We start from the raw sequence: 14,258 nt of genomic DNA on the forward strand, positions 1-14,258 counted from the left end.
ACTAGCCATTGGAATAGGCATTGTTTTGTTACAATATTTGAATTGTTTCTGCCAGAATTAATTTAAGAAATAGTTTCCAATGCAGTATTTCAGTAAAATTCTCTAGCAGAATGTAAAGCAGAAAACAATTAGGAATTGCAAGAGAGTAAAAAGATGAGAAGCGTAAAAGCAAATATGTTTCATGAGGTGATAACAGAGGAAAATAAACAAGAAGCTGCATGACAACGTGGAGCCCTAGTTAAGCTTATTTGTGTTGTAACAGTAAAACCTATTAGTTCTGATGTTTCCTAGAAAGTATATTGTGCTAGAATGATGGGATATGTAAATTTTAAATGTTAATATGCTAGAAATAGTAGAATCTTGCTCAGAGTTAAGATCTATGTAAGGCCTGATATTACAGTACTGACTGTACACTAGTATGTACACTAAATGTACACTAATACATTTTTTATCTATCAGAAAAAGAAACATTAATAAATAACATTAAGTGTTCTATATTTGGAAATCCTGTTCCCAAACTACACTTAACTATTTTGTTAGAAAATCTTTTAATAAATTTCTTTTAAACACTGTTCAGCAACTAAGAGCAATAGTAGGTCTGTGAATGCAATGAGAACAACAATGAAGCTTACCTGACTTTTTTCTGCGTCCAGACAGAAGTGATGAAGGAAGTTGTAGTTGATCTAATTTTTTAAATATATGTATGCATATATGCATTTGCTATCATTTCTAATTTTTTACTACCTGGCATAAAATTTCAATATCCCAGAATGTCTGTATGTATTGTCCTCTTTTTCACTTGGAACTTAAATAACCAGAGGGGAAAAAAATCCTCAGAATAGTACAAGTGCTCCAAACGGTCTCTGCCATTACTATTACAGTATTCAAAAAGTTATTCAAGATGGAAGGAGGCTGAAAATGTTTCAAAGCGTACAAAACGTAAGTTACTGAAGGACTTACAAAATGTCTAAATAATTGGAGGACAGAAAATAGCATATGATTTCAAGGAATGAGTTAAGAAATATGAAGATCGTTCTGACAGCATATTAAAAATGACTAGTAGCATTGAGTTCCCAGAAGTGGAAAATGGCAATCTGACATACTTTGTAGAAAATTTAGTCCTATTCAGTTGATGATAAAAGATGACACTTTGCATTTATTCCAGCTTAAAATATTTTACCTGGGCCTTTGTATTTTCCTTTGCTAGACAGTGTTGTGTGAAAAAGTCCATAAATATTTTGCATTTGTGTCTGGTATGTCAGTATGTTTGCACTTGTTTCCTAAAGTGTTTAATGATCTCCTCCATAGAATTTAAAGTATATAGGAAACCAAACTCAAGACAACTTCTCCACACAGCATATTCTTTTCAAGACCTCAGCATATTCTTTTCAAGACCTATCTTATTTCTGCCTGTTAGGCTAATGTGATAAATCAGCTGCACAAAGGTTAGTTGTGAAACATCGCTGTGGTTACAAGAAGAGCTAGTAAATCCATGGAGGGATTGCATAAGTTATGCTAATGTTTCAAAGGATACTCTGACTTTTGCTTAAGATCCATAAAATTTATTTGTTTTTCAAAAGACATGAAAAATCTATAATGGCAAAAAAGCAATCATTTGGAAAGTTCTTATTAAAATTCTTATTTGTGAATTTCACAGAATAACAGATTCACAGAACTGCAGGGATTGGAAGGGACCTCTAGAGATCATCAAGTTCAACCCCCTGCTAGAACAGTTTCCTTACAGCAGGTTACACAGGAAGGCATCCAGAAGGGTCTTGAGTATCTCTGGAGAAGGAGATTCCCTTTGGGCAGCTTATTCCAGTGCTTGAGGCACTGTGACTCTTTCTAAAAGATCCCTGTTTGTTTGAACTGAGGAGCTCAGAACTGAACACTGTACTCCAGATGTGGCCTCAGTTGGGCAGGGTGGAGGGGAAGGACCTCCTTTGACCTGTTGACCATGCTCTTTTTAATGCACCCTTTTTGGCCAGAGGGGCACACTGCTGAATCACGGCCAACCTACTGTCCACCAGGACCCCCAGGTCCTCCTCAGAGTTCCTTTCCAGCACATCATCCCCCTAACCTGTGAAGATGTTACAGCTATCTGTTCACCTCATCAAATAATTGTATAGAATTCCCATTTTATTAACCTTTCATGGAAAGAGAATTCTGTTCAACTGTCTTCTTTACATTATGGCATGATTTATTATTTTCTTCATGCACTGTTGATCGCTTGCAGTGTTTGCTGTGAAATCTTCCACAGAATACCATATTTGAAATGTTTGAATCTTTTATAGAGTTGTATAGAGTTTAGTACAATTTTGCATTGTCAGGTAGAAGCACAAGATGGTAAATAATGAGCTATGTAGTAGTAAGCATATAAAAAGTAGTTAAAGGCATTAAAAGAATTTTCAGGTCTGTGAAGTCTAGCTGATAAACATATACACTTCATAGGAATGTGTTTATCTTTCAACTATTTTTTTTTAATCAGCAATAGGCTTGAGAGTGCACTGGATATGGAAAAACAAAAAGAACTCAAGGCAATATTGTAGATATATGGTCAATTTCGTAAGAAGACCAAAAAACCTATCTCACTGCGTTGGTTTACCTCTCTTTCTCTAGCTAAAGAAAGAGAAAGTTTCGATAAAGGAGATCATGTTTTGTATCACCATCTTTTCAAAGATGTCAGAAATTCTTCAGCATTATGCATGAGTATAGATTGTAGCTCAGTGGTTAGCAATTCTAGTTGCATGGATGATTATTTTGCCTAGAGGAGAGGGTATAAATTATAAGGAATTACTTGAGATTGATTGATTTTATCTTTCTAACTCAGTTTGCACATTTTTACTTTGAAATATTCTAACATACGTGTTAGAAAAGCTTATTAATATGACCCTTAAAGTGGGAGTCATTTTTTGCTTTTCAAATATATGTTTAATAAGATCTTATTACTATCCCTGTTGTAGGAGCTTTATTCCATGCACTCAGTAATTAGACCTAAAGTTAAATGACGTTTGATGTCTTGTCATGAAGCACTTACAAATACTTACATAGTCCTAGTGTTGGAACAAGCCACAGTCTGTTTTGTCAAATGTCATCTTCACGTCTACAGGAACTTTCTTTCTCCTTCTGTTAATTATCCCACATTAATGTTCAGTTCTTCAATAATGATCCTTAAACCAGTATACGTTCCATAAGAAGCTTTTAGCCTTTGAGGCTAAAAGGAGAGCAAAACATGAAGTTGCCTGCAGAAGATTACTTGCTCACTGTTACTCTCTAGTGACCAGTGGTCACTGGGGACTAGCACAAGAAGAAACCGAAGAAGTGGAAGAGGGTTTATCCTCTGTTGGGGTTGTATCCCCTTTTTCTCTGCCTACCTTTCACAAAATGAATTCTGCTTATGTGTTTGTATCGCCAGACTTCTGGTAAATTTGAAGAGTCGTATTTCTGCTGTCCTTTTTTTAACCCCATTAAATTGATTTATCTTTAAATGTGTCCGAGTCATCTCTCTATGCTAAAAAGCCAGGATCTTAGCCAATTTTGGTTTGTTTTGTTGGCTTTTTTTTTTTTTTAAGGTAAGTAGTAATTCTTATTCAATACTCTAAAAAATCAGCTGACAAATACATTAAAAAAATTTCAAAACGTTGTGGATTTCATCTACATTTACACCTAGATATTATGAACACTTAGCTGATAATAGTCCGGACTGCTTGTTTAGTTTTCCCACATTTTCATTAGTGTTAAACACAAAGACTTTTGCTGTTATTCAAAATACTAATTATACTGAAACAAACTGAACACAGATTGTGATGCAAATGCTTCTCCGTGTTTTGAAGAAACAGCATGAGCCTTTGCAGCTGCTCATTTCTAGAGAGCAAACATTCAGTCTCTCAGCAAAGCACAGACCTTCAGAACTGAAATAAACAAGTACGCATTCTTTGTGATGTTAGAAGATGTTTATGGTAGAGGAGGAACCCACTGAAGTCCTGCTATACTGAATGATTGCCTGCCTTACTTCTTATAACTCGTGGCATGGCAGGGTGTGCCAGGGTGTACCGCTGTCCCTTAGAACTTCTTTCTCAGTTGATTCTTGTAAAAATGACCTAGTTTAAAAAAAAAAAAAAAAAGTTTTGAAATTACCAGAAATTCAGTATCAACTAAAAACAGGAAAATCCATAATTATGATACTAATGTTTCTTGGTACTGGACTGGAACAGTTAAATGTTTCTGCTACCATCCACTAACTGTTCATCTTGCTCAATACATTGTTTACACTGTAAGGTAAAGTAAAGAGTTCATGAAAGCTGTGCCTGTTTTTTTTTCCCATTTTGCAGATTGCACAGAGGAAGTGTGGGGATTTCCCATGTGTCAGTACTTGAAGGACAAGGGCTGGTGCTGTGGTCGCAATGCTAGAATGTCAGCGTGCTTGGTATGATTTCCCTTTTTTTCTTTTTCCTACTGAGAGCTCTATCCAGATGTTATAGGATTCATTGTTTTTGGCTTCTAATCCAAGAGCCATGACTTAAATCCAAGACTTTGCAGAGTAACGTCATTAATGTTGTAAGCATGATGAATTGTATCTAAAAAAATAGTACTGACCTTCCAGTGTTATATATTTTATACTTGCTGAAGGCATGAAAAAATGAGTATTGACAGAAACATACTTTAAGAATGGACAGAAAGGCCAAACCTTTGGTAAAACCTAAACAAGGTAACCCCTTAGGGTAATAGTTCCTGGCCAAGGACTTAGAGTGGAACAAGGTAATTGTAGAAGGATTGCAATCAGTAACTCCCCCAACGCCTTCATGATTCATAATATTGAATGTTCTGACTGTTTGAAACCTAAACAAACTTGCCTCTTCCAAAAGCGAGAATAGCTCTAAAATCCATGTGGTTTAACAGACTGGAAACATCTTTTTAACATTGCACCAGGAGTTGCAAAGACCTAACCTCAGTGAGACAGAATGATGAACTGTTGTCTAATTTGAAAGAACAGATATGTATCAAAAATTTTGACCACTGTTTCAGTTAGAAGACTAATATCCTGTATTACTTTTTAATTTCTTGTATCAAAATGAGTCATAGGATCTGGTAAGCCTTCGCTGCTACTTCTTTACCTCTGTTGGAGAGAATAGTATGGACTAAAGAGGCAGTACAGGTTAACATATCAAGGTTATATAAATGCAAGCTAACATGATAATTTAATACTGTCAGATGAAAGTAAGGGAGGACAGTTAGTATTTCATTAGGCTTAATTGTGTTACCCTTGGCAAGGTACAAGAAAAAATCTGTTTCTTTTAGCCATGATGTTGTAAAACCTTTATCATAAAAATACTTTCTAAAAGAGATTGCCTGTTTTCTTTTTATTGTTAGTGTAATGCAATACCATTACTTCCTAGGCTGACCCATTACTTGCTTTCTTTCCCATCCCTTTTCTTTTAGAAAGGGAAAGTCTGGGCTGTCTTTCAACAATGGTACGAAGATAAATTTTGTAAGCAAATGACTCCGAAAAGATAGTACTGACCATGTGAAATATATCTGTTTTAGAGTTCATAGAATTCACAGAAATTAGGCAGTTAAAAATTTCTTTTGTTTAAATCTTCACAAAGGTAAGGAGTTCTCCCATGTCACTAGATGTTTCTACTGTTACTACATTTGAAATCCCCTGCTTGCTTTTTTCATGACTAGGACACTCCTTGCCCTCTGGGAGGTAGAAAGGAGATGGTGACATGCAGCTACGCACCCATTTATCCCAGGGGCAGTGGTTAGCTTGGAGAAACTGAATCTGCTGAACAATGATAATATACTCACTGTTAAAACATATGTTCATCATTACATATTGTTCAAGTTGATTAAAGGACCAAGGGACAAAGGATCTGGACAAGATAACTCAGATTCACCCCTTCCAGGACATGCTAGAACACACATCCATCTTCTGCAATGCAGGAGGTGTACACTTTTCACTCGTACAACTACTTGGATTGTAGTTGGAGCACAATTTGAAATACAAGATCAGTTCTCAAATTAGGAGAAGGAAAAGTGGGTGATTCAGTGAAAAGCAGTTCTGTCTGCTGTCATGGAATTTGGGGATAATGATCTTTGAGTGGTGAGACTTCTTTGATTTTTTATCTAATTTATTTTAGTGTCAGGTAACTGATTGAAGTTTTTCCTTCATTTCTACTATGATCTTTACTGTTGGAGAAAAACATACCATGCTTCTGATTATTTGCCATTCTTGGTCAGTATGGATCATAAAAATCAAGTACTCTCATACCAGCATCAGGATTTGTGATCTGAGGAATCTATTGTGAAAGTTTATGCATTACATTTTTAACTTCAGTCCCTCTGAATTTTTTAATTTATTTACACTCGTTATACTAGAGTCTAAAAGTGTTTAAAGGCATTGGCCATTGAACCAATCTTTGCTTTGAAATGACTGATTGGAAATTGAATTGATTGCATTTCTGTAAGAATAGAAGATACAAAACAAATATCTAATATTGCATTTAAAATATTATATTGTAAATAAATAATTATACAATAATTGTATACAACAATACAAGGCAGAAAAAATACGGAAAGAATTCTCAGAAATTCTTTTATAAAACTAAGAAAAAGAAATAAATTTTGCTCACATCTATATAGTTGGTTATCATTGCTTCTCTTATAAATAAACCAAAATAACAGGAGTGAGCTGTTTATGGTTCTGTAACGGTATTAACACTTTAAAGTGTGCAAGCTCATCTTATGTCACACCATTAATCTTTTAAAATGTCACATCCTCTGACTTTTATACAGTGTGTTTATAAAATGTTCTGATAAAGAATAAACATATCAGCAATTTAATTCCTTCACTCTTAAAGGCTTTGGAGCGAGTTGCAGTTGGCCGAACGGTAAGTCATACTGTTTATTTTAACCATTCTAAGATAAAATGTGTTTTTCCCCTTTAAACGCTCTTAATCCGTGACCTTTTATTGAACTTCTGAAGTTCTGGAATCTAAAACACTAGCATACACTACATCAAATCCTGATAGATAGCATGTGTCATCATGAAATTGCATTTTTATTGCTGCAATTGTACCTAGTGAGTCTGTTTTCTCTTGATAATTGAGAGTCTGAAAAAAAGGCATGGCTTAAAATTTAAGCTACTCTTTCTAACTTCTTGCACTATCTTTCAACAAATATATAAATTAAGTCCAAATGCCCTTCTGATATCCCTGGTTTGGATCACTCCATCCCAGTGTTATATCAATGAATGTAAAAATAGAAATTGTTATGACAGAAGCTTATATCTGTAAGAAACATCATCATTCTCATTTTTAATCTCTGTATTTTTTTTTTATCAGTGAATACTTTGAATTACTGTTGTACAAGTTATCCTGTTTGGGATGGCAGACACCTACTGTGCAAATATTTAAAAAGACTGAGAACTCTTCTCTCTGTGTGTAATCCTCCTGTTCCCAGTAATCTTTCATTGTGGGTGCGCTTTGCCACGAATTTTAGACTGACAACTATTTTTATGGAAACAGATCTTTTATACTCAAAGATATGAACTTTTAAGTGTATTCTGTTTTTATGAGCACAGTGTTTTCTGCATTGTTGAGACTACAGCACATGATGATTCAGCTAGGAAATTATTTATTTGTCTTTAAACAGTTTAGGTAAATTGTTATATTTATTTTGCAGAGTATAATTTGGGTCATGATCACTACATTTTTTCTCTGTTCTTTTTTTCTCTGCCAGTCTTTGAACTTCTATTCCAGGCTTCGGGTTTCTTTTTTTTTTCTAACATTCAAGCTATGTTAGAATCTGACAATGTAAATCTAACTGGATTCAGGAACATTAGTAAAATGTCCAGTTGTTATGACTGATTGTAAGGAATGTAAACCAATAAGTAGAAGCCAATACTGTTTTTTGTGAGTTTTTTTGTGCGTTTTTTTTTTTTACCATGATATTAATTATTTCAATTCCAGTTTTAAATCCTTTCTGTTGATTTTTTTTTTCCAGCTGCCTACAGAATCATTGTTTTATCGAGCTGTTCTTCAGGTTATTATAGAAGAAATGTATGGTGTCACCAAAAGGTAGGAAGCTCTGAATTCAGAGAATACAAAACAACATCTGATTTTCTGTTATTCCTTTTTGTATTTCTTAAAAAGCAGGTTTGAAGAATCAGTCTCAGACTGAAGATACATATTGACATTAAAATGAAGGATACATTTGTCCTTCTGCACATCACATTTGCTCCTATGTCCACATCACAAATGTATTACCCTTCTTTTACTCATAGCTGAAATAGATCCTCCTTGGTACCGGATTCATTATTAAAATCTATCTTCAACAGCAAAGCAATAGCAAACATCTAGAAGTTGATGGGCTATCCTGTATTTCAGAAGACTTGGCAGCTTGAATACTGCAGAAGACAAAAATATATTTTCATTTGTCCTGAGAAAAATGACCAATGGCTAACATGGCCAGCTGTGAAGGGCTACATCAGCAAGTGCTGATGGCTCCCTGTGTCTACATCAGCAAGTGCTGTGCCTATGGACGATGGGATTTGGCAAGTTAGTGCCATGGTCTTGCCATCTTCACTAAACACTTTTCTGGAGTTGCAATCTAGATTAACTTTTATCTCATTATGTGGGACGTATGCTCATTAGCATTTGGTGCACATCCAGAAGCACACCTTCCAATTTAATTTAATTTTGGAGCTCTGATCCTGTTCCACAGCACAAACCATGCTATGGGAGATGAGCAAACCCCAAAAGTCACTTGGGGAATATATTTATGATCTAAAATAAATGCTAATGCAGATACCCCCAAGTCTTTTGCAAAACGGGAAGCCAGACGGCTAGCCCTTCAGAAGGTCTCATGAAAGAAGAAATACTTGTTTACTTTAAAATTACCTAAAAGTTAACACATAAAACCATTGTTGATAAAGTATGAAAAAAACTAAGCGTGAGATAAAACTTCATTTTAAAAGGAAGCATAATTTGGAGGAAGTAATTTAGGATTATACTTCTGAAATAAAAGCAGGGCAAGCCTACCTGCTTTCAAACTGACTAATGTGAGTTGTCACCAGTTTCAGTGGAAAAGCTGATATTTTCTTTCTTGTTCTGAAACCTAGTGTGATTGTTCTGCATTTTTTGAGATGTCCAGTTCCAGAATAACACTTAGCACATTAAAGCAATTGAGAGAATGAACTGTTAAGACTATGAACTATTATTAATCTGTTCTCCTTTTGTAAACTACTTGTATACAACATGAATCTATTAAATATATTGTATATCTATGCTGACTCTTGCCAGCAACTAAGCACTCACTAGCTGCTCATTCACCACCCCCACAGCAGGATGAGAAAAACTCATCAAAATAAGGACAGTTTGATAAGTTAATGAAAGGGAAAGGTGGAAAAAATGCAAAGCAACTCTAAACACAAAAACAAATGAAGCAAAGGTTCACCCTCTCACCAGCAGACTGCTGCCCAGGCAGTCTACAAGTGTCTGCAACCTTGCGAATACCACCCTCCAGCTTTATTGCTGTGTGTCATGGTATACAGTATGGCATATCCCTGTGGTGGGCTTAAGTCAGCTGTCCTGGCTGGGTTCACCCCTGGCCTTTTGCCCAACCCAATCCTCCTTGCTGCAAGGCAGAGCTGTTTGACATCAGCTGAAATATCCATGTGTTATCAGCACTGTTTTAGTCACAAATGCAAAACACAGCACCATATGGGTTGCTCTGAAGAAAGTTAACCTATCTCAGCCAGACCCAATGTGATATCTTTCCCCCTCTAGCATCTAAATAGGAGGGCAGAGGCCTGTCATAGCAGCATAATCATTAACTGATTTTCAGGCTGCATCAGCTCAAATGTTTAAATGCACCTCAATATTAAATATGACTAGAGAAATTCTTTATTTCTTAAAAATAAATGTGACCATTGGTTCTCAGTGAATGGGGATGCCTGCTACCCAAAAAACATTAGAACTGCCACCGAGTAAACTCATTATATTGACCTTGGTAGATGTTAATTCTGATCCTTAAATAAGGAGAAAGAGTTTTTACTAAGAATAAAGAGGGAGAAAAGTTCAAAATATTTACAATTATTTTTTTTTTAATCTATTTGTTATTATTTTTACTTAGCATACTTTCTTCTTAAGAAATTGAAGTGCATGTTCAGGAGCGGCTGTTATATCTGAAAATGTAACTCCTAAGCTGCAAAACTGGATGAGGGCAGTGCTATGTGGGGGAACAGTCAAGAAAGTGAGTTCAGATTAACAAAAGTTTTACGTAATTTGTCCAAGATATTTTAAACAAAGAAGAGAAAATGAATGGATGTGACCTGTCAGTGTTTCTATATGGTCTTCATATTTTTGTGCATTATTTTAACATGTTTTCTTAAACTGTCTGCAATTTTAGCTGGCTTCAAAAGTGAGTCACTGTTGTAAACAGGGAAAGTTCTGGTATCACTTAACTAAGCAATAGTTTTGAGGATAAGAACACAAGGTTAACAGTGAAATTTTGATATGATCTGCCATTTGCTCAGTCTGGTGGTTCACAATAAATTACAGCGGCATTGTAGTAAATAATGACAGTGTTATAGGAGCACAGAAGGAAATATCATTCAGCAGAAATAAGAATTTTGTCACTTGTATGAAGAAATAAAACCATCACCGGGGAAATTAAAAAGAAATCTTCGCCTCTCTCATTTTTTGGTAAAACAGTAACCGTACTCCAGCTGTAGTACAGCTGTATAGTTATGCCTAGCAACTTCTGCAAGTGTTAGCTAGTTGTTTTAAGTGAAAAGGAGAAAAGAAAAATTGTCACTAACTTGTCTCAAGGGGCTGTCCAACAGATTTATTGACCCTCAACTGGAAATTCAGATAAAAATGATTTTTAAAATCTGTAAGTTTCTGTTAGTGGAATGCATGCATCTCAACATTATATTTGCAGTGATCGACACGTTGGAAAAATTTTCTCCAAATCATCCTCCTTCTTAGATTATGTCAGAAAGTCTCTGAAAAAACTGGAACTGGATGATTCAAAGGTGAGTCACTAAACAGAGGCTGCATGAAATCCTTATATCCATGTAAGTTCTTGAGCTCAGCACCATAATGCGGTGTTTAAACTGCGTTGTGTTCATGTATTGCTATAGAAAGTTTATATGTTGCTATATAAAGTACTATTAATAGAGCTGATCTCTATTTTGATTATATTTCTATTAAAATATGTTATTGGTTTTTTATTTAGTACATTATTATTTAATATAATATGTCTATTAAGAAATATAAAAGAGTTGTTTCATGTTTTTGGAAAGTCCTTTTCATGTATCGTTTCTTTGGCAAGCTTTGTTTTTCTACTGTCTTCATAGAAAATAATTGTCTTTTATGCATGATGCAGATGATCAGAATTCTTGAAGGCCTTTCTAGTATTTTTGAAGATACTCCTACAAATCCCCTTTGAGGCAAAAGAAATGTTCTAGACACTCGGTTTTATACATGCATTCACTTAGAGAAAATTAAAGCCTTTTAGATGCTAAGTGAAGCAGGTATGAAGAGTTTCTTCCCTGAGCTGATACTGTGCATCCTGATAAAAGTGACTCTTGCACCCTTGTAAACCCAGCTAATATACTGTCCTTTACAAAGATGTTGTTTTTTTCATCTGTACTTCTTTTTAAAAGAAAGCAATTGAAAAAAGGAAAAAAAAAAAAAAAAAGGAAGAATGAAATATATAGGAAGCACATTGACACCTTTAAATTTTCATTTCCCTGGCAATATTTTCTTGATTCCCTTGGACACCTTTTGAAAGTGAAAAACATAAAACTATAGCACGTAATACTGATCATTCCAGCCTTGCAGTGTGCTTCTTATACAGTTTGGTTCCCAAAGTATTTCCTATTGATTTTAGCCTTTGGACAGTCTCCTTAAGCAGCCTTTGAAGATGTTCTCCGGTACTGCTTCTGCATATGGAAAAGCCTGATACTTTTTTTTTCCTGTGAATTAATGAATGTTAAGGAGAAATGGTAACCTTTAAAATAACTTTCCCAGGTAGAGAGAAAGAAGTAATACAAAACTGGGATTTAAACTTGAAAGGTCTTTTGCAATTTGTTTATGTTCTCAAGTGCCTTGTGTTATATCTTTACAATACAGCTGCTAAGTTGGTCAACAGATGGCAACCTAGCATTAAGCATGGAATATGGCTGTGTGAATGGAAAATCCTGGCTGCAGTGTAAGAATAAGCTGTGCAGCAGATATACTAGAAAGTCTTTTGCAGAATATTTAAAAAAAATAGTAAAAATCAAAGAAATTGTAGATGTGACAAGCATGTAAAATACTTAACTTGAATGTTGTAGTAGTTTTTGGTAAATCAATACTTAATATCCAAAGTTGAAATGTGTAATCAACTAGAATTTACAGGCGCATCAGACTATGGACTAGGATAAAAATGTGAAACAAATAGCTAAAAGAGCAAATAATAGCAACTGATGGTGGAATCTTGCTTACTTATTTAAGAAAAATGCTTCTGCCACTTTGTTTTAAAAGGGATATTTATTTTAAAAGATTCTTAGTTTAAAAGGATTCTTAGTTTAAAAGGATTAAATTGTTTGCTAATTGAGTTACCTGTTTGCTTTTCTATAAAAATAGATGTAACATCACATACTTGCACTGGTTTAAAGTAACTGCTGGGTCTTCCTTATCGTGTGTGCAGTCACCCAAAAGCAGCAGTGGATTGTTTGTGTTACAGCCAGTTTAATGAATTATTGATTAAATTCTGCTGGTAAAGAGTTACTCATTCTTTTCTTTAAAACTAGTGAGCATGGAAACTTTGTGATAACGTGCCTGATTTTAGAGGTGCTGCAGGGCTGCCCTGGGGGAAGTGTATCTCAGCACCACTTCAAGCTGCATGCTTGTGTGGGAGCTGAAGATCTCATTCAAGTAAATGCTCGTTTTTGCTCAAGTTTCTCATTTTTATGTGCAGCTGGTTGCACACTGACAACTGAGTTTTATGCTAATCAAAATAATACTGTTTTTCATTTCCCAGCTATATTCAAATCTGTAGCAGTATAAAAGCGGTGCTATTTTGATGGTAGGGTGAGGAAAGTTGTTACTGCTCCCTCAATGGTGGCTCTGACATTGCAGTTTTCGTGGTGGAGTCAGCACTATACCTACACAGTATTGGAGAATGTGTTAAATTCCTCTCTTCAGAAAAAAAATACTTACATAGCTAAAAATGTGATGAATGCTATGCACTTGCTCTCACAGCCAACAAATCAAAGAGAAATTTATGCAGAATTTGTTTTCTAGTTCTGGTTTTAAAAATGAACAAAAGAGCAGCTGCACTGCATAGACCAAACGTCTGCTCTGTCTCTGGTGGTGGCCAAAAACTGGTGCCTGAGGAAAAGTGCAAGTAAAGAGTAAGCATAAGTGGAGAGAATACCACAGTAACCAAAAACGTGCCCGTCATTCACTCATAAAGGAGGCCATTATTCTCTTCATTCATCAGTTTCTTTCAGTAATGTTTAAAAAGCAGCTAAGTAAAGCTTGGTCAAATCAGAACTGTTTCTTGCTTTCTCAGATCTGGAAAAATAGAGAGTGAGGGCAACTGCCTGAAAAACCCAGACTACCTTGATGCTCACTCATGTGAGTATCTGCTCAGTGAGTTTTGCTAAGTGATGGCTCATACGAGGGCTCTTCTCAGGTATTCAGGTACTTCAACCCCATCAATTCATCACTGGAACAGCACCTCTTTCATGTGTGAAATAGATGAGAAGGTCTTTGCTGATCAGAAGTGAGAACCAGAGCCTTTATAAAAAGACTGTCAATCAGGACTGAGTGAGAGTGAGACAAAATAGTTGTTTTTTGTTGGTGGTGGTGGTTTTTTTCCCTACAAAAAGTAGCATTTACCAGTCACCTATTCGTTGTTACAAGTTACCCTTCAGAGACTGAAGTTTCCCACTACCTTAGCCAAAATAATTTCCTCCTTAGTGTTTCTTTTCAATGTAGAAGAGCCTGTCAATTCCAGATTACACACTGAGACGTAAATGAACTCTTTTCCTGCCTTTTGTTTGAAGACCATTCTTTTCGGTGGTAAAACTGAGGCACGCACCATGACTGTTGAATGTCTGACAAAATATTCTCATTTTGTGAGGGCAGAGAGGGGTCTTCTAGTGTGAGCTTGATGCTTCACAGGTATGGTTATATTGCTCCTAGATTCAGAACTAATGGAATTGCTTTGTGGGCCATGGATTCCTGTGTAAGGCTTCAGTA

The 14,258-nt window shown here is 35.5% G+C and overlaps 1 protein-coding gene across 5 annotated transcripts in view; it reads left to right on the plus strand.

Annotated features, from left to right (window-relative positions):
* METTL25 (methyltransferase like 25) overlaps positions 1 to 14,258 on the plus strand; it is a 55,726-nt gene that overhangs the window by 29,447 nt on the left and 12,021 nt on the right. The window contains exons 6-9 of one of the 5 annotated variants that reach the window (XR_014882822.1): positions 4,332 to 4,426; positions 6,861 to 6,890; positions 8,005 to 8,078; positions 10,992 to 11,038. Coding sequence is in view for 3 of the 5 variants with exons in the window: in XM_085222091.1 (XP_085078217.1) it covers positions 4,332 to 4,426; positions 6,861 to 6,890; positions 8,005 to 8,078; positions 10,945 to 11,038 (293 nt within the window). In the remaining 2 variants the exon portion in view is untranslated. Of the gene's footprint in view, positions 1 to 4,331; positions 4,427 to 6,860; positions 6,891 to 8,004; positions 8,079 to 10,134; positions 10,871 to 10,944; positions 11,039 to 14,258 lie in introns of those variants that run through there. The other 4 variants (XM_085222108.1, XM_085222091.1, XR_014882825.1 and 1 more) reach the window with 4 other exon arrangements.

This window comes from Meleagris gallopavo, chromosome 1 (genome assembly GCF_905368555.1).
Source record: "Meleagris gallopavo chromosome 1, MGAL_WU_HG_1.1, whole genome shotgun sequence".
NCBI lineage: Eukaryota > Metazoa > Chordata > Aves > Galliformes > Phasianidae > Meleagris > Meleagris gallopavo.